This window comes from Trichoplusia ni, chromosome 9 (assembly GCF_003590095.1).
Source record: "Trichoplusia ni isolate ovarian cell line Hi5 chromosome 9, tn1, whole genome shotgun sequence".
NCBI lineage: Eukaryota > Metazoa > Arthropoda > Insecta > Lepidoptera > Noctuidae > Trichoplusia > Trichoplusia ni.
In genome coordinates, this window is record NC_039486.1 from 1,530,555 (window position 1) to 1,557,019 (window position 26,465).

Here is a 26,465-nt window from a genome sequence, read left to right on the forward strand (position 1 = left end):
TTGCTGATCTAGAAATAACGAGATTAAGTAACGGTTGTTACAATAATAAATTCGACTATGGGGATAAGAACTGTTTGAGTGAGTTCTCAAACATCTTTTGTCCCCCACTCCACTGCTCATCAGGAATCTAATTAGTTTTTAATGAGCTTATTTGTATAGAACTTTCAGTGTTGCGAGTCTGGCTGGAACTTGACCGGTTTTATTCAAACTTTTTAGTCAAAAATAAGTCGTAGTTGAAATATTTTATAGTCGAAACAGTTATTTTGTTCTTCGTTTAAAACGGCACTTGTCGTATCGTTCATAATAGCAATATTTTAATCTGACTTTTTTTCTTATTTTATGGGTGCTTACTTTTATGTCTACGACCCTCTAGTACCAAAAATTACTATAGATATTACCCTCAATTGATCAAAAAGTCTGCTCTTATATTTTCTGCTCCTGATATTTTTGCCCTCACGGGGGCATTGTTTCGGCCTAATTATCAGGATGCATATACAATACATGTTGCAACTATTGGGCACAAGTAAGGGGGACACAATTTGAAACAGGGCTATTCTGGAAGTACTAAAAACTGTACTGTTTTTAACTGACTCAACATTTTTTAGCAGTTTATATTGTGTTAGTATTTTTTAAAGGCATCCATCCATATCTTTAACTACTTTTTGGTGCTACCTTGAAGCAACCCTCAAGTTATGAACCGTGATATCAATACAATCAAAAAATTAAGTTAAGCAACGTTTATCAGTGACACAATATGAGTTAACATTTAGTTGTTTTTTCTTTCCGTTTTCCTTTAGACTTTTTGATTTTTTTGTGTCGCTAAGGAAACTAAACGTTCCCAAGTTTAAACTTCAAGTGGAGGTCTTGAGCGGTTTTTTATAATTAATGTAATAGTCTTGCCTAAACCAAGGTCAAGCTTGATTCCTTCATGTCTGCAAAGTTTAATAGACCTAATTTGTTAAGTCGTCTTGGAGATTTTACATAGTAAAATATTTAAGTCTACTTAGGTAAAAGACTTAGCACCGAACACAAGCTACTCTGAATGTAGATAAAGAATTTGTATAATTATACTTTTAGCTTGTTTCTTTCGTTTAGGAATAAATTTGTAGGATCTGTGTCGGTTTATAGCGAAGGTCCGATGATCACCTTCCAACTGCAGCATCACATTAGCTGTATGTCATCATAAAAATGCATTATCACGCGTACAAAATTTTTGTCCAATTGATAGGCGAGGAGTAAGTCAAATTAAAATTGCTAGATTTCATTTTAGACAACAGAGTTATTGAAAATACACAAAAACTCAGGAAAATGTGAAAGTCTCGATAGCCTGACATTTTTTTTGAAGATGTCATAAAAGTATTTCATTTTGCTCACACATATTTGCAGAATGAAACTGTACGGTCCCCCGTCACAATATTGGTGTGAGGTATATTATCACACGACCTCATTCATACTCGGCACACGATTTGTTTTGCCATCTATATTGCAAGCTGATTTAAAAGAAAAAAAAAAACAAGTCTGAGTGAATTAAAAACCTCTCTCGATCTCGGGATTGAAAACTGCTCTTTTAAAAGTTTATTAAAAACATACAATGTGGTTTATTAGTTTTGTAAATTTGTATATTTAGTCTTATTTAAAAAAAGTGTATTTTTAAGTCGTGAAAATCCCTAGTAAACATGTTTAATAAATTATTTAGTGACTGAAAATGACATTATCGGGAATTAACAATATTTTGTGATATTTGTTTCAAGAAAAATCACACTGGTGAGTAAATATTTTATAAAAAGAACTCAATAAATTGTTTTTTTGCGGTAATTATACTGTTCTACATGCATTTCTTTTGCTTTAAAAATGATAACCAAATTATTAATCGCGAAATGAAATGATATAATTTATTCTGCAAATGGGATAGACGTTATCACTTTTACATGTCATTTTTTTAAGCTAGCTGGAGTCGACATTTCCCAGCTGGCTACCCTGAGAAGAAACGTCGAAACCAACAAATTTATCTTCATACAACATATTCTGTTAAGCCATGTAGGCACTGTATGGTATTTCCATGAGGCCTGGTTTGAAAATTGAACATTTTAGGCTCTATAAAATATCTTGACACAGCAAACTCTTGCTAATAACCTAATAAATTCTTACGAGCGTGAAATGCGAACATTTTTGATAAGACGCAACGACCTTAAGGTTGTTAACTCAATGCCTATATTGAAACTTGCTTTTAATATTTCAGTTATACGTAAGAGACTAATGTAATACTCTTTAGTATCCACTAAGTATTTATTGAAAAAAAACAAGTGTTTCTTAAATTAAATAAATAAATAAATATAAATACATACATAATATAGATAAATTACACCCAGACACAGAACAAATGATCGTGCTCATCACACAAATATTTATCCTGGGTGGGAATCGAACCCACGACCTCCGGTATAGCAGTCAGGGTCACTAACCACTAGACCAACAGGCCAGTCAAATTAAATCAACATTAAATTCTTATTGAAGTACTAAGTAACTATTAATAAAATAAAAACAAATCCATAACAGTACTAACATTAGGTTAGCAAATAATGCTTAAACTGAACTATAATGAGCAAATAACAACAATCAACTACGATACATTACGCAGCTAATTTTGACCAGAATAAATACTAAGCATTAATAAATAATGTTTCATCGAATAATTAATAATTATTTGTTAGATAGAAACAATATGAAAACAGGATTTGTGTGTGTACAAAAATGCTCTGTACCTGCTAACGACCTGAAAATCAAGCGAAATCTACGCGATAACGCGACTACTCATGGGACACACGGTCGATAAAGTGATTAAATACTTTATGCTCCAATTAATAAGAACTATGCTAAACAGGTGATTGAATAAACAATGGAATTATATATCATTAATGCAGCATGAAGTACAACTGATACGTTCGTGGTAAAGTCAAAATATTGAGAGAAAGTAATGCAAACTTAGCCAAAACGAGCAGACGCATTGCCAAGTGTCAAGTATAGGTCAAGTATAGTGTCAAGTCTAGGGTCAAGTATAGGTCATCACGCTAATTCCACAGTGCGCGACGTGTCGCAGGTTCGATCCCGTGTGGAACAAGCCTTTGTGTTTTTATGGTAACTTTGGAGATGAGTCATTATTAAATTATGGAACGGTTTACTCACGCAAATTTATCGGGTTCGCCGCTCATGATTAAGGACTCCGGTTGGGTTTGACACTAGTCGGACGATCCCGATAAATACGCGTGAGTAAACAGCTGCATCATTGTGGGATTAATCAACGCTTGTTCTGAGTCTGGGTGTCATTGTGCAAATGACTTGAATGGTTTTGTAAAACCTACCATAGCATAATGAATAGATTCAAATTTTTTATAAATTATTAATTAAATTACCTAAAATATGTTAAAAAAAATATTTGTTCACCAAAAGTATTGATAGAGTCTAAAATGCATTTTTTATTGTGTCTTGGATGTTAAAATTGTTTTAGATTGTTAAAAGAGTTATTTATCCGAACCATTTCTGATGAAATAAAAATTTTCACCACCATTCTATTGTTCCGTATGTCACAGCTGTTGTTAGCTCGGGAAATGCATTTTGGCGTCTGTTAGGCATCCCGCAAATTTTGGAATTTCCACAAGAGACGGAAAACGGGATTCCGGAGATTTAAATGTTCAGCAAAGTTATTTGCGGTAACTGTTTTAATGGTCTGGATAACTATTTATTTCTACTTAAGCTTGTACTTCGTTTTTAAGAAAAACAGTTTTTTCGTATTTTAAGCGGATTTTTTTTATGAAATGCCTAGGCACGAAATCAATATAAACATAAAAAATATATAACAAAGTGTAGCAATGGTTCTCTATTTAATTAAAAATATATTTTTTTTAAATAAAATAAAAATAACACGGCTCTGTATTAGAGAGTATCAATACAAAGTATTTTTTAAAATGATTTCTCATTCTGCATTATCACAAATGACTGCCATCTGTGAGTGATTCTAAGAACTATAATAACACCCAGACCGCTAAGTTGTACCATTTGTAAACCAAGCAACTAGTAAGCAAAACTTTTCATAGATGGCGCTGTAAGTTCTATTTACCAAATGATGTTACACAGAGTTTAAAACAATGTTTTAACATTATTTTGCTCTTATTAAAATCCTGACAGATTCCCTCCCCTTTTTGGTATGTTCATTATGAATAAAAAAAACTAAGTATGGTACTAAAAAAGGTGCATTAATCTTTCCAAAACATCCTACGTAATTTAATTCTGAAATAAAACTTATATTTAGTATAAGTTTTACAAAACTTTGGTTAGGTCTCCAGCAGACCCTTGACATGAAACAAGTCAATAATAATTGTCCCTGCAATAAAAGTTCAATAAGTAATGGCGGCCGATTAAAATAACCTTGATGCAGATGCAACGATTTAGTTGCCAAGAAAAGTCGGAAGACAGAGCTTGCTTTAGATTTAACATCAGTACGATTGGCCAAAAGTTACTTAAAAAAAATAACTGTTTGAAATAAAAACAGTGTCAAAAATCCGCCATTTTATTTTAGTGACAAAGCGGGCAGTTTGAGTGATTCCGTTGCCAATGCGTTTTTAAATTCTTTCGCGCGTTTCTCAAACTCAACTCAACATTCCAGATTTGAAAATGTTATGTGACATTTAATTTAATTTTGTTTTAAAAATTTGGAATTTCGTTTAAATTTGGCGGTTGAAAAGTGCATATTTTTTAACAATATTTTTTTTCAAGTTTTGTTACGTTGAGTTTAAAATTTCCAAAATTAAGCAAATCAAAGGTAAGTCTCTAGTATACTATTATGATTTTTTTAAGAATTCTTTTTTCTCCAAGGTGTCATTATTCTAAATTTCATAAAACTTTGATGAGGTAACAGAATCTTTAATTATAATTTCTATGGTTCTTAAATTTGACCATCTTTGTCATAACGAGTTCCTCCGTGTTTCGGAAGGCACGTTAAATTGTGGGTCCCGGCTGTTATTCCTACATCTTTAACAGTCGTTATAAGGTAGTCAGAAGCTTGAAAAGTCTGACAACCAGTCTAACCAAGGAGTATCGTGTTGTCCAGGTAACTGGGTTGAGGAGGTCAGATAGGCAGTCGCTCCTTGTAAAACACTGGTACTTAGCTGAAACCGGTTGGACTGGTAGCCGACCCCAACATAGTTGGGAAAAGGCTAGGCCAATGATGATCTCTGGTTCTTAAATTTATATTTATCTATTAAAACCTATATCCATATACTAACCAAAGATTCAGTACAGGTTCGTTACGTTACTTAGCAAACTGATGCCTTACAACTAAATTGCTGAAATAAGCAAAAATGGTTTCATTGTTATACATAAAAACAACATAAATGAATAAAAAAATATATCAACACTTAAAAAATCGTCGAACGAAATACACCTAAAAGATATAATAAGATCTTATTCACAAAAAAAACTTTGAGAAATATTACAAGTAGGTTTCGACCTAAGTACTGGTTGTTCGTAAAACCATCATTTTCTGTGAAAGCTCGTAAAAACTTCAATGTCAAGTACTTACTGACACAGAAATAGGGTATTGATTGTCTTACAAGTGTTCCGTGCTAAGACGTACCAGAAGGCATAGCCATCAACCTTGAAACGACATGTCTAACCATTGATCTAGACAATAATGCACTTTCCCTTCGGAATAATGTGAAATTAAATATAAAATTCCTTGAAATACTTCTGATACCAATGATCACATAACGGCGACATACGTCAATCCATCTATAACATCAAATTTATTGAACCTATTCATTTTCCTAATAATGTCGTATTGAATTATACATTTTCAATTCTCTCAAGCTATTATTACCATCATCTTCGCAAAAGAATTTGAACCTTTGTCTAGGTTCGCCCTCTTTTTTTTACAAAGGAACGCATTCCACATTTAATTGTATCCTTAAGTCGCTGGGAGGTAAACTTTCAAATCACATGCACAAAGACACCCAGACTCAGGACGAGCACTCGTGGATCCCACAAATGCTTGCCTACGTCTTTGTTCATCAGCCCAACTCATTTTTGACCTTTCCGAATGATTCACTATTTTGAATAGTATCTAATAAAATATTTATAATTGAAACTATTAAAGTAATTCCTGATATCTTCCTCATTGTTCATAAAGGATTGTTTACGACGAGAATAAAATGATGAAGTTCAATCATTATAAAAATCAACTAGGAACTCCTTAGTACATATAATAAAAGACAATGAAGAAAAATTAACTGCAGTCGCATGGTTCGAAAGATTTAACCTTTAAATTAACAATGCTTTGATGTTCGGAACATGCTACGGTCGTAAGATTCTCTAAGTTTAAATTTTCTGGGATTATTACATGAGTTTTGTTAAAAATCAGTCCAGCGAGTCGTACTAAATTTATTTCAGGCTAAAAATCTACATTCTTATAAAAATTGTCTCCTACCAAATTGACAGCCCCACCAATCTACGAGTATCTATATCAATCTAATCTAGTTTGCCTAAAGACAACCTACTTAACAAAAATACAACTCTTGTGACCGTCTAGCTATCGCAGTTCAAAAGATACTTATTAGATAGAAATTAATGAAAGGTGGACAGATCAACAGCGGAGCTTAGTATTTTTAACACTCGGATACCATAAAAACTTATTTTTTGATAATTCAAGTTATAAGGGATTTAAGAGTTATTTAAATCTTTTTTTTTAATTCGGCATCCGTCTAGTTCGTAATTAAATTTCATACTTCAAGATTGGAATGAGGAACAAAATCTATTCTCATAATCTATACTAATCTATTCTATCTATATCTATACTTCTATACTTCTATATCTATACTAATATATAAAGCTGAAGAGTTTGTTTGTTTGTTTGTTTGTTTGTTTGAACGCGCTAATCTCAGGATCTACTGGTCCAAATTAAAAAAATCTTTTTGTGGTTAATAGACCATTTATCGAGGAAGGATTTTAGACTATAAAACATCACGCTGCGACTAATAGGAGCGAAGATACAAATGTGGCAAAACGGGGAAAATATTCAACTTCGAGGGCTTCTGTTCAAAAATTCCTAACTTCTAACCACGCGGACGACGTCGCGGGCAACAGCTAGTTAATCATATTAGGCCAGTATGATGGAGCTGTCATTGTTATTATATTAAGCTTTCAGCCAGAGTCATTTCGTATTAACGTACTTTAAAATTAAATTATAATTTCTTTTGAAGAACATATACCAAGATATTTATAATTTGCACGTGATTCTATAAGATCTTTGGAGTTGATGCCATTGCATTGTTATATCTACGTACTTTTTAATATTTGCCTTTCCTACTTTGATCTATCTGTAGTAATATTTGGTCAGCTGTTTGTTGCTTTATATCAATCTGAACATGTTATCTGTTAAACTGTCTTTAAAATAGTCAATCGCCAGCAGGTTTTACTGGCTAAACAAAAAGGTTCTATGGTCAACTTACATTTCAACAAATGTTAATATCTAGACAAAATGTTCAAATGTATGGAAATGACATTTCGTTTCGGCAAGTCACGTTATTTTGACCTGTCATTTCTTTACATTCGAGCTTTTTGTATCGGAGATTGAAATACTCTTTTCTACAGTTCTATGTCATTTTCTATATCTTTATTATAAAAACCACCTCTTATGGGTATATTAATGAAGTTATGCATTGCTATTTCTTAGATTGCGGTATCTAAGTTCTTTATCATCGCCTTCAAGTTCAATAAACTGAATAAATTAATAATTATTATTTAAAGAACAAAAACATAAAATCGACTTAAAAATAATAATGATCACGTAAACCTTAAAATAATCCACAACATCGATTCATCTAGTCCCAGGTTCTGAGGTTACGCATTTTTAATATTTCAGTGGGTTATAAACATTAAAAAAATACCGACGAATTGAGAAAAAGCTACATTGTGAAGGAGATGGAAACAAATAAAGCTTTTTTAAATAGAAGAGCCTAATAGATAGGCTCTTCCTAATGTGACCTTTTCATCGATCGTTTAAACGAAATACATAAATAATGCGGTACTTAAAGTAATTAGGCAATTTTTATGATAACGAAGGGAACCAAAGTAGAAAAACACATTTCTAAAGAAACTTCAATCATGCCCAAAGAACACGTTTCTAACTTTACTTTCTAGTTTTATTTATTTAATTTCTCCACATTCAAATAAATTTCCATTAAATAATTGAGCAAACTTACCAAGTAATACAGCAATTCATGATAAATATAACATTAATTTGAATACCATTGTTAAGTTCATGTTAGTGAATGCTTATCTCTTTTGCGACTTAACATTATCAACCTCCAATCGACATTCTATAGTTGTATCGTTTTACGATCGCATGTTCAGGATGTTTCGAATTGTTTCAATATCAAGGACTTGGTCTAAAATTATTACAAAGTCAAGGCTATAAAAGTAGATACTATTGATTCTATTGTTAATCGATGAAAATCGTTTTGTATACCTACAGTAAACCGACAGTGATTTGTCATACACACGTGGTACAATAGCTGAAAGCATCGAAAAAGCAAACAGCCTATGTAAAAAAGAAAGAAAAATACATAATTAATCTGATACCTTACAGTTTTTACCATTTTCAGTGGTGACTTAAGATGAATAACCTGGCCAGGGTTCAAACTTGCAACAAGTTCATATGATAACTAGGTCAATAAACTACTGCCATAGCCACTGAAAACCACCTTTACTGAAATGAAATCTCGAAGGCCAAGTTTTGATCAATACTTTTTTTTAGTTTCTCAATTTTACAGAATGCATCACTTAAAAACGAAAACTTTAACGTCGATATACCTGAAAATGAATTACAGCGTCTAACGACAAATGCAATCTCTCACTAATTAAACATAATACCTACATATAATCAGCCTAATAATAAAACGGTGCATATTGTTTCCACGTTGTTATGCCATTCAAATATTTACATAGCATATCAGTAGCTGTTTGGTGTTGCTTAGAGATACCGAGGACTTTGCCAAGATAGGAGATACATTCGATTGAGTGTCAGAATACTGATCATTGAAGGAAATGTAAGTCACTTTGATTTGAGTTCATGTTTGTTCTAGTGTCATAGTCATCATCATGAGACTTAACATCACTTTTATCAGCTTTATTAACCCCGGAATTATCTAATGCTGATTTAGGCAAAGTCGCATTTCTTAGTCATTGTATTCTTTAGTACCTAGTTTTGGGTATTAAAATTCTGTTAAATTTTATTCCTGATCTGATTAATTTGCTTATGAACTCGCAAGAATTTCCTCACGTGTTTGCAATCACCCACTCACTAAAGGCACTGAAGATTTTATGAATCTTTGAAAACGTTCACATCAGCGAAATTGTCTACGATTTGTGCGAGATTTTCTCTAAGCCTTTCTTCATACATAGCTTAGAATAGCTCCACCCACGTTGATAACACCAGTGGGTGTGTGCTACGTTGACTTAAGTTTTATATTCCATCAATTTCACTACTATTTTCTCAAAAACATCTAGTTTATTTTTGTTTTTCGATCGGCATTTTATCATAATTTTATCTCGAAGTTGTTCTTATACATATAACATTACTTTATATTTCAAAACATTAAATTGTTTAGAAATGCGGTTGCAATTGTGCCGATCTAAAAAGAATTTCATGAATATTTTAAACCCCTTCTCATTTTAATACCACAATTCTTTAGGTTTCGTAATCATTCGTACAAAATAGCAACAACTGCAAACAGATCCCTAATTTTTGCCGTTACCACTTCAAGTAATCAGTTAACATGAAGTGAAATTCAAATAATAAGATCATTGATCTTGTAATGAGTTTCAACCCGCACTACAGTCTGTTCTTCGTCTATTATTGGCACCTAGAACGTTGGCACGTGTTCTTAATAATAGCTGTGTGTAAAGCGCGTTCAATATTTCATTTAGATGTGGACACTGACCGAGCATCGTATGCGCAACGGTTTGACTAAGAGCATGTCTTTCATCTACATCGTCGTTGGCCAATAGTTCTCATCTGGCGAATTTTTCTCATTTTCTTGTTGAATAGAACTATTGCTATCTTTTTTAGCCTACATCGCCTTCTGTCAATCCTAAGCCTTTTGTATACCTAACTACATGCTGTTTTATTTTTTCATTTCATAATATTATTATCTCTTGTGAAATCATGTTTAAGTCATTCTTTCCTACGAGTACCTTCTTGATGAAAGCTGTGGTATAATGATTATTGTACCTAATCCCCACTTAGTTTTAGAGAAATCATGTTTGTGACAACAGTATTATTGGTAAGCGAATAAACTAAGTCATGTCGCGTATGGAAAATGAAATTTCAGTATTTCAGTACATGTTTGGAAATAGTAAAGCACTTGGTTTTATTTCTTGTATGTATAGGTACTTCATTTTTAAAGGTAGTAAAAAGGTAAATCTATAGTAGATAATTTAAATCTTGGTCTAACTTTTTATAAAACCGTTAAAAAAAAACAAATTAGATTAAATTCCAGTGGTGTATTTAATCAATACGGTTGTTTTGCATTTGTTTTTAGACATGTCTTATTTTTGGACTGAGTTTTAAGACCAAAAGACATTTCAAGATTGTTTACCTTTTCTCTAAGCACCTAAAGAAATGGAGTGTAGATAACTATTGCTTTGTTTACGATGCCACGTTCTTGTACGATAAGAAAACCTATTAGCTTACGTTGTATTAGGTACTAGATTAATTAACTCGATAATCTTTTAATTGAGTGAGTGAGATTGAGAAGCGATCAAGTAAACAGAATTGCTTCTTTTCAGTTTTTATGGATGTCTCTTTAGACAAAGTCAAATGATTATAGTTTTTTTCTTAAATTCTGGAAATTTTACACGTTTTTGTTTGAGGAAAAAGTTTTAATGTTGGTTTATTATTCACAAATGTGTTATACAGTGTGTTTAGTTTTATTCCATTTATAGTACGCAATTTCTGTGAGTAAAATTACTATTTTCGTTTCATTTTCTCCCATTGACTTAATATCTTTAATCAAAGCGAAAATAATAAAACTGTGTAGGTGCTGTTTTACTGTTAATTAAGAAAACGGGTTTGTAATAAAAAAATAACATATGTACTCGTTTATTCATTACAAGCGCTAAACACTACAGAATTTCTTTAACGTTCTTAATTAGATAAGGTTTCAACCCATCGTAATAAAGACAACTTCGAAATAAGTATTATTGAGGAAAATCTATTTACCGAAAATGGTAATAGTGACTCAATCTTGAAAGACAGACTTTTCGTAGACTTTTTTTAATGTGCACAATATTGTAGAACATTATTTTGAGCTATCTAGTAGGGTTAGAGAAAAAAAATATATTATTTACGACATCATCTGGAAACCTCAAAAATAGCTCTATTTGTCCACTATTTAATGAATGTTATTATACATATTAACATTTCTCTTCAATCGCTCTATCTCTTAAATAAATCGGATTAAAATCGGTTGCGTGGTTTTTAAGTGTAAAGTATACAAAGGGACCAAGGGACAGAGAAAGCAACTTGCTTTTTTACTAACTATGTAGTGATTAGTAATTATAGATTATGTTTAGGTATATTATTAGACCTGCCTTCACGGTATCTTAAAAACCCCCAAGTAATCTATTTCACGTATGTGAGTACAATTAATTACCTACCTAATATAGGTAACTATATAACTCTTTTTTTCTAGACAATTCTACAATACTTACAGGTCCATCCAGAATAATTTTTGTTCCATTTATAGAACTATCTTACGTATAAATGACAGCAGTATAATTAATTTTCACAGTATGATGCATAGATTGGCAATAGATAGTACTTCGGCCGATTTTGCTCACTTAACCGCAGTCGTCGCCAAAAGCAACTATGTTTGTAGTTTATGCCAACTGTACATGAGAAATTATCTCAATCATGAAAATTATAATATAATTTATTTTGCTTTAAAGAAGGTTTAAGGAATATAAAATTTAATCCATCTAACTGTCTGTCACAATTTGCTGCTAACCCGTATAAAAGATTTTGAAACAAAAAAAAAACATAAAAAATGAAGTTAATTCTAAGTACATTTATTTACAATTTTACAGAGTTAAATATTTACAAGTTAAAAAACAAAAAATTAAACAAATGATTAAATTAAAGCATCAAAAAATTCATCGGCGTCGCTGCCGGCTGGGAGTGTGCCCAAAAGGCTGGCAGCATTGCCACGTTGAATGGCTATGCTAATCCTCTGAGCGAGGTAAAAGCCAGCCTTTGGGTCACGAGAAGTGTCAACGAGACGCTTTGCTAGGTCTTTAAAAAGCGTTTTGGCACTCGGCCCCCACGGCCCAAAAGTTTCAACCCCAAACGGCTCAAAGAAGTAACTACCAACTAAATTACCATATTTGCGCCGTTTGAGGTTTTCAGCAGCCGCGGCAGCAGAGCCAGCGCAGCTCGAAGAACCAAACCAACCAAAGTACATTTTGAACAAACCAGTGTATTTTCATATAAATGATATTATTTTGGCAAAATAATTATCTGCAGTTTTATGAAAGCCTTATTTTACCGGGCAAGCTACAAGACAATAAGATTTCTTTATCAATTTTTTGAAGATTTTACCTTCTACTTTGTCTTTAGCCTTCATTTAAAAAATAGGGATGATGACTAGGTATAAAAAGAAAAAGTCTTATTTATGCCTCAGTTAGATAATTGAAAAGTATTAGACACGTAATTTTTTCTTTTTTAGAAAAACAAAGACCTAACGATATGGTAAAATTTACACTCAATCGTGACGTGACGCGTAAGTTTCATTCACTGTTATTTCGTGAATTTATGTTTGTGGGATAAATAAAACAATACGTATCAATAAACTACAAAACACTGGAAAAAATTGTTATCATCCCTATTGAAGTCGTCTTAATATATATTTTTCTTCCATTCATAAACTCCTACACGTCATCCCATTTGCCACTCCTATTACAGATGTAAATGTATATTATGCATATCAGCTGATTATTTTGGCATGTTATCTGTCATAAATAAATAAATGATTTACTCTGATATTTAAGAGCAATAGACCGTAAACATGACTCGCTACACATGTGTTGATATGATTTATGTTTGAGAATTGGTCTCAGAAAATACAATGTTAATTCTTGAATAATTCTACTGTAGGTGCTTGTGACTCAACTCTTCTTAAATGGCTGGGCTGATTTTCATGCTTTTTCGTATACGTTTGGTTGGCGTCTTGAAAAGTTTAGATGTACAAGTCAGTCCGACAGATTAAAAGGATATCCAAAATTACGTCACAATTTTAGATCAACGTTAGCCGAAGATGAAGTTTTCTCGAAAGGTAGGCTTGAAATTCGTCGTTCGTAATATATAGAAGAAAATATCCTTTTGTAGTTTTTTTTCTATTTAAAATGCAAATCTATTTAAAACGCACCGTTCGGATTTATAGAAACTTTAACTAGCTTGTCGTCTTTGAATTACAGTACCTTAATCATTTATGCAGCCATACCATTTAAAATGCAACACCTAAGTGCTAGACCTTCCGTAGTTCAGACCTTGGAATACAACAGCTTCAAGCCAAGGTCTAAACTGAGTTCACTAACAAATCAATAGGAACGTTTGCAAGATTTCCTGTATTTATAAACTTCTTTGAAATAAAGTTTATTAGCAATTAAAAACTTTCAAAATATTTATAGCGCTTCGTAAACATTAACTTTAGGTAATCAGTTAACCGATAAGGGTGGTTCCGTACATTACGTAGCTTGTAGTTATGTGTTTGTACGATAACTACTCGCGAACGCTTCTGGGTAACCGTGCGAAAAAATCCAAATGCGTTAACATTTAATTAGTAGTTTTTCATACAAACATGGTCAACAAAAAAAATCATGTCTATCATTTTATTCCCGATGCAAATTAAAGCGATCGACTTGTGATCGACCGTAAACGGATAGCCGAGAAGTTGATGTCACCACGCCAAACCTACCGTGCAAGACGTGTCGTGGGACAATCCCGCTTAGTGCAAGCATATGCGTGATTCACGAAAGCATGGCCTGAGTCTGGGTGTCGTTGTGCACCCGCTACAACACAAGGATTAAATTATTTATCGCAGGAGCTGTATTATTTTTAAAAGTAGTCAACTCAACTCAAACATTTGCCATCTCAGTCCTATACAGAGTGCGCAAGAGGTGGGTCCTGCAACTCCCGAACTCATTTCTAACTCTTACCTCACAACTGTATGCACATATGTACCTTAACAAGAAAACATTTTTGTTCTAAATGAAAATACGTATTTACGGGATTAGGTTTAAACAAGATGATTACTAGCCTATTTTCATGGTACCATGATTTTCTTACTGTAAAGACAGTTTATTTATTTATTAATTTATTTACCATTTATGTACACAGACCAATAAAAGAAGCACAAATACAGAAACACGTGTACAAAGGTACTGCTTATTTCTTTAAGAAATCTCTTCCAGCAGACCTGCGAAAGGATAAATAAGTTAGAAAAATAGACAATAGTGTACAAGCATTGGAAAAACAGAAAGGATGAATATGACAAATACAATTTTATACAAACTGTACAAGATTACAAGTTACAAGTATAAGTTTATGTGCTGCAATACACTTAAAATATCCTGAAAAAGGTATTATCACTTTTATTTTTATAATAACTATCGTGAGACTGATTCATTATTAAATGATGTAACGGTTTACTCACGCGTATTTATCGGGGTATCGGTAGTTTCGGACCCAACCGGAGTCCTTAATCATTAAGGACTCCGGTTGGGTCCGAAACTAGTCGGGCTACCCCGATTATCACTTTTATGTCACAAATATAGTGAATCATGCAAGTTTTACTCTCTAATTTATATATCTTGTAAACGTTTCGTGTGTATCCTGTGTATGTCACTGAACTCCTTAACGGCTGCACCGATTTGAATATTGTTCTGTTTTATTGCGATTGGGTGGTGGTTTAGATTCATAAATTAGTCTATCGGCAGTATGAAGTTTCCCGGATCGGCTATACACTATATACTGGTGTATAAAATATGGTTTCATTCATAATTTTGCTCGTTCAGTGTTCAGTAATCATCGTTCATGTGTGAAATCAGTTTTTTCCGTTTCGCTGACGACTTTGGAACTTGAATCGAGGGATGATCAAGTTTATACATTATTGACTACTAGTTTAGCCCTTTGGTAGGTACTTCTCATTCAACCAAACGATTTAGTTATGAGCGGCTGTTTTACTTTGCTCAAATACTTGCACTTAAATTGGGGCTTAAATATTGTTCACAAAAATAATTTTTATTTTCATTCTTAATCAAAGGTCAACATTATGTATTTTGTTTTGTTGATATTATTAGTTTTATTTTTTTTGTTTGTCAGTTTTCAAGTATTTTTAACATAAATATTATTTTTCTTGATACCGATATGTATAAAACGTTGTCGAAATAAAAATTCTTAACTAAGTAATTAGTTTTTAACTAAATATGAACAGCCAGATGACACGGATAAATTGCAGTCCTTGTTTGCACATGTCTCCATAATGATATTTATTTTCTTCAATGTTTACATACTTACGTCTAGACCCCTACAATACCTTAGTAAAACTATAATTCCCACAATTTAATAATCTATTTATAGTGTTTTAATATATCTAAGTGAATGGAATTGCAATCGATGGGTGCGCGCGCATCCGTAAACATGGCTTCTTGCGTCAATTCCAAAGACACGACACATTTCCATGACAGAGTACATTGCCGCTTACATACGCGCCGTTCTAAATGTTAGCAATCTAAACGAGCAATGGAATTTGCAAATTGCGAACGACACGTTTTTAAATCGATGGTGGAATTAAGTAGTAGGAGTCTACGGAACACTGTGGGTTAGTGTACCACCCGAAGTTCGTGACAGCGCACCGCAAGTAAAACACGTGTTGTGCCGTTTTCTGCGTTGAGAACAAACAAAAAAAATGCATTAAACGTCTTTATCACTGAGCTTGTCGATTCTTCAAGCATTAAATACTAAAACAAAACATAAGTAATTCATGTAGCGACCAAAAAGAGCAAACCATGCAATAAATAAACCAAAAAACACGCTCCATAATCCTCGATTAAAAAATACTTTATAAAATACTGAGGGAAGTGAAACAGACGTATTAGACAAACCAGGTCCTAAGGATCTGGGCTGCAAAGTCCAACTTCACCTGTAATGGAGAAAGGTGAACGGTTTTCAGAATATCTGTTCGCGAAGATGGGCCCAGGCGACAGGGGGCCGAAGACTACCGAGGATCGATCAGCTCCGGTTGAACGGACCGGAGTGAGGAAGTTCCTGGTGGACAATGTTATGCTGGTCGTGACATTGGCTGGTGTCCTCACAGGGATTGGCGTCGGTAAGTACCAGTTTATCGCGATCCTTGAACAAAAGTTTTTGTTTAACCGGCAAACAATAGAATCTAAATAGTTTGCTTCACGTGTAAATTGAAATCACGTTTTTGTTCTAATTAGTGTAAAATTCTACGCTCGTATCGAATTGATAAGCAAGCTAAGTTAGTATTGGCTGATTACTGTTATTAATAAAGTGTCCGAGGAACACGTGATTTCAATTTTCTTCTTGATAATGAATAAAAGAAATTATGATATGTTTTGACGATTGATGTAGTGTGTTGCTAGCTCATATTTGGATCATACTTCGATGCACCGATAACGACAACTGCTTTTTCATTGTCTCCTAGACACAGATTTAGCCGGCTTTGTCTAGTTATGTTAGGTAATCTACTAAATAGAAAGTATTAAGGTTTTACAGTTTGAAGAAATAATGAAGTTATATAACAATGAAATATGGAAACGAAATGAGTTCCATTTTCTTTTGTTACTCAACAGCGACAAAGCTGGGTTATTTATTTGACCTGTATGTACGTCTGTTTCTATGAGCGCTGTCTCAGAAGTTCGCCGTCAGTAATGCCAATGTTAGAAACCTTTTTTTTAATCCAATTTATTACTCCGTTCCGTTTATATGAAATCCTTAAAAAAGAATTAGCTTATTAAATACTATCATTTCTACTATTGTAACAAGTAACTTCAAAGACACAACTGCATAGTATTATCTAATTAAAGCCAGCTGTTCTTTATTCTAACTCCAACTGAACATTATGCAGTGTACAATGCTAATGTATGATTTATCTTACTTATTATTTACTTGAAATCTTCGAAGAATCCTACATAATGATCTCTCAAAAATCCCTTTTCAGTAGCGTGTAAGTAAATTTTGTATAAGGTCCAAATGCGGTTGACGTATCCATGTGGATAAAAACACCTTAAATATTTTGATAGTAACTGTCGTGACAATGATTCATTATTAAATAATGTAACGGTTTACTCACGCGTATTTATCGGGGTAGCCCGACTAGTTTCGGACCCAACCGGAGTCCTTAATCATGAGCAGACGCGGCGGGATCGCGAGTCGAACAGTCAGTTCGACTCAGACCTCAGAGATGACCTCACTAGAAATTTAAATGTTGATACCAGTTATAATGTTACTAAATTGTTTGAAAACATCTTCTTCTTTCATGTTATCACCTTATTTTGTCATTACCTCAATGTGGGTGTACCATTGATATTTTTATACGAAACTTTTTTTCATATTTTTCGTAACTTACTCTCAAACCTACCGGCTTACACAACTTACTACATTGGCACTTTGCCAAGTGTTGAGTGACTGGCCGTAGTTTTGTAGTATACAGACAATTCTAAGTAGTAAACTGATTCACTTGAACTGAAAATTGCTTCAACTGGACTCATGTAGTCTTGTGGTGCTTCTAACTGGTTAATTATAAAAGTCTTTAAGTGTTTCACCGTACATAGGTCTACTAATACCCATATATAGAAGATAGGATCTTTAATCACCACATTCCTGTTTTGTATATGATGTTGGTGATATTAGATTCCATTCGGAAGAATTTTGGGATTTCTAAAAATGTTTTCCCAATTCTTGCTTATAATTTATGGTTTCTTTTTTGTTTCCAGGTCTCGGTCTGCGTCCGTACCACTTGGGCCCTGACGCGTTAATGATAATTTCTTACCCTGGGGAACTGTTCATGAGGCTGCTCAAACTGATGATCTTGCCTTTGATAATAGCAAGTCTGATCGCTGGCTCAGCTAGCTTGAATGCGAAGATGAGTGGAAAGATCGCAGTGAGAACGTTACTGTATTTTATACTGACGTCTATGTTTAATGCGTTCTTGGGGATCTTGTTAGCTACGATGATACACCCTGGCGTGCCAGAGATCAGATTGTATGGAACTTTTGTTGAAGCGAAGAAAGAACATAAAATATTGGACAGTATTTTAGATATCGGCCGGTAGGTTCTTTGATTGTTTATTTGCAGGAAGGTTATATTTGGAACTAGGAAAAAGTACAATATTTACAAACCATGCAGACATCGTTTTTCTAAAGCAATATTTTTTTGTCTGAAAGGCATAGTTCATAAATGATAAATGTAATAATTAAACTTTTGCACTATTTAAAACTGATGAGTCAAAAAGTGCCGATGAACTTTCGATGTATTACTGGTGCTATCAACTATCTTACATGTAAATCATCATTTTCTATTGCTTTTCAGGAACATATTCCCGGACAACATAGTCCAAGCAGCATTCCAGCAAGCTCACACAGTGTACACGGAAGCACCTGCCGTGTTTGGCAGGAATGTCACCGACAACGACACAGTGCCGGCTTTAGTCCGAGTGGTTGCATATCGGTGAGTTTAACTTATGACTGACACGGTTTAGGTTCTTCATAACTTTTGCAAAAGAGTAGTAACCGATAGTTAAAATTATGTTGTAAACAGATATAAACTTAGACACAAATAAAAATGATAATTTACCAAAAAAAAGTTGTCTAAGTACGTAAATATTCTAGAAAAACTCAGCATAGTAGACAGTAGCCAAACACGAAAAATAAAACTATTTGTAACGTGTTTGAAGATTTTTTTGTTGCCTCAAAGAACTAAATAGATGCAGTTGTATCTTCAATCATCTGATTACTAGTATAATTATCACAACAAGATATTTTGAAAGAAAAATCATATACATTTTGGAAATCATCACGAGCTATTTGTGACAATAGCTTTGGGCCTTTCCAGGTCTGGCACCAACACTCTCGGTTTAGTATTCTTCTGCCTCGTCTTCGGCAGTCTTCTGGGGACCTTAGGGGCCAAAGGTCAAGTGGTAATAGACTTCTTCCAAGCGATCTTCGAGGTTATCATGAAGATGGTGACCGGGGTCATGTGGTTTACCCCTATAGGAGTCAGCAGTGTCATCGCAGGAAAGATTTTGGGAGTTAATGACGTTGGTGAGTAGAAAAAAATGAAATTTTAAATGGCAAGATGGATGGCTGGTTCATTTTTTTTAATTTCTGGCTATCTTTTTTAATTTTCGCTTAACTGGTGTAGCGTTTCGGTCATAAAGCGTTTACTTATAAACCTTAATTCATAAAATCAATGCAATAAAATTCCGCCATTGTTAAATTTTCACACATCAAATGGAACTTGAAAATGTAGGTAGGATACAATTATAAATTTGATGGGTGATTTTTTTGTTGTCTTTATGTACTTAACCAGCGTTGTCGCGAGACTTGCCTACTACTACTTGACTGGATTTTTTAAAATGGATAATGCCTATTGCCTAATCCTAATAAATCTAATCTTTGCCTTTCAGCTTCAGTGATGTCTCAGCTCGCGTGGTTCATCGCTACAGTAGCGGTCGGCGTATTTTTCTACCAGCTGATCGTCATGCAGTTGATTTACTTCCTCTTTCTTCGACGGAACCCATACAAGTTCTACTGGGGGCTGTCGCATGCCATGCTCACCGCATCAGCTACTGCTTCCACGTAAGTAGGGATTTGAACCTTATTCTAAACGAAAAAAAATGCTTAATTGTGCCTACATATATTTCGCCTTTATTTTTTTTCGTTTAATTTCAAAAATATTTATACCATCATTTCTAATTACGAATTTATACCAAAAAAGGAAGTCAATTGATCAAGTAAACTTTAGCCCCTGAGCTACTCAAAGCTTTCATGACCAACTTAAACACCCTTAGTTGAATTAACGTGGTCCATATCTTCCATGTCATTTTTAACACGCTTTTTTAAATAAATACTTACTATTTTAACACGTTCTTCATTCTTTTTTATTTGTAACAAGAGCTTTGTTCGCGTACTTCTTATACTTGGAGCGGAATCCATAGTAGTGGGGATTATCACCTGCAACGCTTGCATGCAGTTACGTCAATGTAGGTGTTGAATGACGTATCGGATGGTAAAAATAGATGTTATAGACCTACACTATACATAGACTCGTATTAGTCGTATTAAGTAGATATGTCATGTTGTCTATCACTGATGCGAAAAGGGAAATTAAAGTACATAACAAAGCCATTACTGCTTATGCTTATTTTACCTAAGGGTTTTTTTATTAAGAATCTACAATAGAACAAGTTTTAGAGAGATAGTTGGATTTAAAAAAGAGATGAGGACGTTTTTTAATGTCCGTTATGTAGTTTAATGAATACTCATTTTTGCCTTCGTCCCGCTAACGTGAATTGATCAAATTATTGTGAAGGGCACTTAAGCGTGATGTCTCTTCTGTCTATAAGTTTTGTGAAGTCGTTACGACGCAAATCTATGAAACTTTATAAAAACAAAAATACGTCCTTTTTTGTCCTGTTTATCGATCAGTAAAACGACAAAAAACTTACTAAGACAGTAAATTTATTCTATTAACAAGAAAAGGTACAAGCTACATGTTAATACTAAAAGAATAATAGAAACTTATGTTTTTATAAATCCACAAATTATTTAATCATCCTTCTACATACTTGAGTACCTTAATATTCAAAATTCTCATACACAACTTGACATCAAGCCCAAATAAAATATTTATCCACAATTTCTTCATGAGTTATAACAACAACTTAAAATAGAGTTGCGTTGCTCCACCCAATCATAGTAATTCCTTACACCAATGTTTCTGAATGAACCTATTGTTCCCCATTGAGTTTAATAAAGGCAATAATATCAAAGTACTCTTAATGATGTTACACAACTGGTGATGTGGCCTTTTCATTGGTGTCAATAAGCTGTATGAGCAATAAATATGATAAAAGCACTCTCACTGAAATACTCACGTGATTTCATGTATGTGTGTGTTTGTGTGTGTGTTTCATCACATGGTTTTTATTTGTAGTTGGATTTTTCTGTTTGTGAAACGTTCACCTTAGGTACTGTAGAGGATTCTACTTTTAGCTATTTCGAATATATTTGAAGTGGTGAAGTCTATGCACTTATAAGCAAATTAATTAGAACTTTATGTCAAAGATTTTTAAGGTTGAGAATAATTTGGGGCTTATTAAAAGATTCATTATTTCTATATATTGACCGATAGAGAGCTATGTGGTTCATAGATACCCACTTGGAGCACAAAAAATCATTTACCAATTTTTTGCAAAACGTTGCATGGATGAAGTTGAATTGGGATATTAAGGATTTGACTTTCAATCAATCAAATCGCTCTTTATCAAAGTCAATAAATTAAAGATAGAATTGTAGTCAAAAGTAAGTTAACACAAAAATCCTTTAAAGAATATCCTTAGATAAGATTACTTACATTAGAATATTCTTTATTGTACACCATGGAATTACAGCAGTGATTCCTAATACATACAATTACCGCTATTATATAGCCTTTTTGCAAGAGAATGCAACCGCTCGTCTTAGCTGGTGTATGATACCTGTAGCGCGGCGGCGCTGCCGGTGACGCTGCGCGCGCTGGAGTCGCGGCTGGCGGTGGACGCGCGCGTGACGCGCTTCGTGCTGCCCATCGGCTGCAACATCAACATGGACGGCACGGCGCTGTTCCTGGCCGTGGCCAGCGTCTTCGTCTGCCAGATGAACAACATACACCTCGGCTTCGCGCAGCTCGCTACTATATTGTGAGTATTTTTTATAGCGTTCTGTTTACTATACTGATTTGTACAAAATGGTTTGTAAAAAAAATAAGGATATGCTCATTTATGAACATCATAGGCACGGTACAAAGGAATGTATTTCACTATAAGCGCATCAAACACAACCAGCTAATACTTTATCTGGACCTGACCCGTGGTATTTAGAAGAGAATACCACGGTTCGTGAGAAGTAAGAAGTGAAGAAGAAGATCAATAACACACACCTAAAAACAATAATATCAACTGCTATGCCGAAAGTCGTGGATTCGATTTCCACCTAGAACAAAAGCTTAATATTATATTGAGCATGATATTCCTTTTTGAATTTTGTATATTTTAGAATAAAAAAAGTAAGATTGCCTGGCTTAGTTTGAGACTAGATGACGTTTATGAGAGCTGTGGAATGTTTTATTAAACAGGACGGACTAAAAATTTACCATGAATCTTTTTCAAAGTCGTAATTTCTCAAAATATGATAAGCATCATTCTTATTCAACTTCTATTTTCCATTAACCCAAGTTCTTCTATTCCCCTTCCAGCCTGACATCGACGGCTGCGTCAGTATCCTCAGCCTCGGTCCCGTCGGCCGCGATGGTGTTGCTGCTGGTGGTGCTGGCGGCGGTGGACGCGCCCACTCACGACGTGTCGCTGCTGTTCGCTGTGGACTGGCTCGTGTAAGTACTATAATATTATATGATTGAATGTGTGCGTAAATGTCGCGAGTGAAATCCAAGCGTAGGACAAGTGGGCAGAAGAAGGTTTGTGTAGTATAATAATAGATATATAATAGATCAATCTATTATATCTGCTCCTTGTGCAAATTGATTGATACGTAAAAACACAAGGGAACTAACTGCCTGTCCGTCTATCATCCATAAATACTTGTTCTAAGTATGGATGTTCCTGGAGATAAGATAAGATGTTATGGATGTATTTGAAAACCATTCGCAACACAAGGATTCTGTTATTCAGTAGATATTTTTAAATTATAATAAACGGCAGGCACTTTTATGTTGACAATAACTACTCGAACCTTATAGGAACACTGCGAAACGAATACACTATATTAGAAAAATAATGCAACACTTGTGCACACTGTTTACTGTAGACATTTGGTCTTTATCCGCAGTGACCGCATCAGGACCACGAACAACATGTTGGGTGACTGCTACGCTGCGGCTGTGGTCGAACATCTCTCCAAGAACGAGCTGATGGCCTGCGACGCTTTAACTGCGGTAATTACTTTTTAGTTACCTGTATATTCTTGTTCTATCTTCTAATTGAGTGATAGTTGCACGTCCATTACTTTTCTTGAATTTTCCCCCTTTTTGACGGGTTTTGGACATTTATTACATTTAGTCGTATTAACATTCTGTTAATATAAATATGACTAATCTATCGGTGTTAAAAAAGAGCAGTTTTATCCATAATTTCGGATTATTAATTCGAACCTAACGAAATTCTATCAACCTGCTTTTAAGCTGCAGTGTGCCAGTAAAACTTCTTTACATCCCAGAAGAGGAGAAGGCTTCAAAGCAAAATTCGTATCATAAAAGCCAGTATTGTAAGAAAGCGAAAAACTAAAGTATTTACACTTATTTACAATTTGTTTGCTTTCTTTCAGGACCCCTTGAACGGTTTGACACCTAACACTGATGTTGACATTGGAATAGTGACTCCCAGTAAAAAGTCCATCGGATCTGATGAAGTCATCATTGATATGCATTTACACAATCACTCAGACGCCGTCAAGCGGATATAGTGAATTAGCTCTAAGGTCTACTTATATAACCTTTAGTCCTGCGGTACTCAACTATTAGTAATCTATTAGGAAGGCCTAGGTTTGGACCAGTGGAGACTTAAAATATTCCTGGTTACAAGTGTCATTTCTATTATTTCGTTAGAGAAAATTACTCAAATGTATGAAAAGTACTTTAATTTATTTTGTGCCTATCGAGTTCCACTTATGGATAGACCCCCTAGTTTCACCACAACACCTGATCGCCATCAACCTTCCGTCTTCAAGTCTGAGACCTTTTCGAAATCTGTCAGAATGGCTTCCTCAAAATAGAGCGAATATGAACGATTCAAAGGGTTTACAATTGTAGAAAAGTCACTTGACTAGGACGCTGGTTTGGTGGAACCGAATTTTCTAAGAATGCAGCTTTATATAATGAGGGCAAAAATTCAACACTCACCGATTCGGGTGTGTTTTTTCTGTTAAAATGTTTCAAGGTAAAATCTTAATTAACTTTTTTAATAGTATAAGTTCCACTACCAATTCACTGGTGTGTCACACTATGTCTTAAGATTTAATTTTGGTAGATCCTAATTATATCTTCTCTTCATAATCATGTTGAGTATCGCTAATTAGATTAGGGGCATTCATTAGGCTTAAGCGTGTTTAGCTAGACAGGGTTGACCAGAGACGGCCTTACCTTTTTTTGAAAGGCATTTTGGGTGTAACCTCATGGGAATTGGTTCAGCAATTTTGGAGAACAATACTTGTCATTAAGTAAATAATAGCGTTTGGATATGTATTGTATTATTAGGAATTTTGTAGTTATCATTCATATAAAAATATTGTACGTCCGTTTAGTATTGTTGTAACATTTGTAGCTTAACAGTCGATGTCTTTTATTCGATCGACTGCTTTATATCATGTATAAATACTCATATATATCAAAATTGGAAAAGGATGAAAACACTATACAAATGAAGATAATCTTTGTTACTACCACAAGTAGTCGTTAAGGGTCCAAGAGAAACCCCTTTTTACACACTCCCTCACACAAAAGAGGCCGATATAGCTTTTTGTACCATTCATGAATCAATAGGAGGAAACGACACTTGATTTTGGACGATCAGTCGGTATCTGGCCATATGAGAATGGGGTGAACGAATATTTCCTGTAGAGATAAGAAAAGTTCTCCACAAAAACCTATAACAAAATACAGAATTTGTTACAAACTTCACCGAGTGATGATTAAATGGAAACAGCAATGATCATGACGTAATGGGAACAATTCGAAACGTGGACTAAGCATATCTCTCTTTATTACAATTTTTTACGTCTTTTTGTAACATTTAAACGAAATTTTCCAAAAACATTTATTTGTCGTATCAGCTGTCAAGGTATCAACATATATTTTTAAGGCCTTTGATTCTCAATAAAACCTTATCCATGAAAATTCGATAAAGGACTGAAATCCAGTATTACTTCTGAAAGTTTAATTTTTAATTGTTAGTATGAGCGCCAATTTCAATAAATTTACTTGTCTGTTCAAATAAATCTTGATTTTAATATGAGAAGGCTATTTCTAAATGTGTCTTGGCTATCAAACAAAGCAAAATTTATAATAGGTATCTATATCCTCAAATCGTTTACAAACATTCTAATAGGCTTAAATGTTCTAACTTGGTTGGTCTAGTTTTAATTAAAACTAGGCCCATATTCATCAGTATCTTACTCAAAGTGAAAACTTCTTGTTCTCTCAACTCTGTATCAACTACACAAAATACTTTACTTATAATTTGATATAATGCAAGCACCTGCACTGCAAGCTCATCTAGTGAAAGAAGTATCGCATGTTTTGCTATACATTGCCGTCTTTGTTTGATCTCTTATGATACAGTATCGGCGTGACCTGGCAATGTACGGTGATTTGCTCGATTTTCTCACACAGTCTGATTTTTTTTTATGATTACTCTACGACGCCAAGGACATGAGTGTGCATATGGGACAACTTTTTTCGCAATCACAATTTTTCCAATACTGTATTCAGATGAATTAACTACGTTTAGAGATCGACTAGAGCTACTACTTAAAAATTTGGGAAAAGGCTAGAGACAGAAGAAAATGTGCTTTGATTATCCCAAACTCAGGTACTGCTTGGTTTGTACCTATATTCGATGGGCATATCTGAAATTTCTGAAGTCTAATCAATTTATTTTGTTCTCAATTATCAACATCAGGGCTTAAATTGGTTGAGGAGAAGATTTACAATCTATCACAGCGTCTAACGAGGGTGTATCAGAAGCTTTTTTTTAAAGACTTGTGAAATCGATTTCATGTTGTCGTAAAGTAATCATTGCCACAAACAATTTACTTTATCTCCTAGATCGCTGTCAAAGTTGGTGATCATTATAATAACATTGGTAGTTGTAGATCCAACTGTGATAATAATATATTTAATTTATCATTTTGTCATAATTTAGCTGTAATTATAATTATTTTGTTAAGAGACGGGTGATTCTGTACAAATATACTGAAATTGTTGCAAAAAATATCTTGATGTAACCTACGCTAAATTGCACATTTTTGCAGAATATTCGTCTCTGATATTAAGTATGTACCTATTATTTCATATGAAATAATCATTTTTAATAAACAAACAATAATCTTACTACTTCGTT

General features: G+C 33.9%; 1 protein-coding gene across 4 annotated transcripts; it reads left to right on the forward strand.

The window, feature by feature from the left end:
- The first annotated feature begins 4,423 nt into the window (after positions 1-4,423).
- On the forward strand, positions 4,424-26,456 carry LOC113497562 (excitatory amino acid transporter). Of its 4 annotated transcripts, none has more exons than XM_026877151.1 (10): positions 4,424-4,816; positions 16,281-16,436; positions 18,070-18,403; positions 18,665-18,802; positions 19,187-19,395; positions 19,761-19,932; positions 21,840-22,034; positions 22,589-22,723; positions 23,179-23,284; positions 23,674-26,456. In XM_026877151.1, the coding sequence occupies exons 2-10, from the start codon at positions 16,298-16,300 to the stop codon at positions 23,809-23,811; spliced, it is 1,566 nt and encodes a 521-aa protein (XP_026732952.1). In that variant the 5' UTR covers positions 4,424-4,816; positions 16,281-16,297; the 3' UTR covers positions 23,812-26,456. The 4 variants fall into 4 exon arrangements, with proteins under 4 accessions (XP_026732952.1, XP_026732953.1, XP_026732954.1 ...); XM_026877152.1 differs by lacking the exon at positions 4,424-4,816 and adding an exon at positions 7,492-9,098; XM_026877153.1 differs by lacking the exon at positions 4,424-4,816 and adding an exon at positions 10,448-11,007.
- The last annotated feature ends 9 nt before the right edge of the window (positions 26,457-26,465 follow it).

Bases quoted from the DNA above. Each gene is read 5' to 3' on its own strand.
- LOC113497562 (XM_026877150.1), top strand. From the start codon at position 16,256: ATGGAGAAAGGTGAACGGTTTTCAGAATATCTGTTCGCGAAGATGGGC. The intron at 18,803-19,186 runs GTGAGTTTAACT...GGGCCTTTCCAG, and splicing joins GTCCGAGTGGTTGCATATCG to GTCTGGCACCAACACTCTCG. The intron at 19,396-19,760 runs GTGAGTAGAAAA...TTTGCCTTTCAG, and splicing joins TTTGGGAGTTAATGACGTTG to CTTCAGTGATGTCTCAGCTC.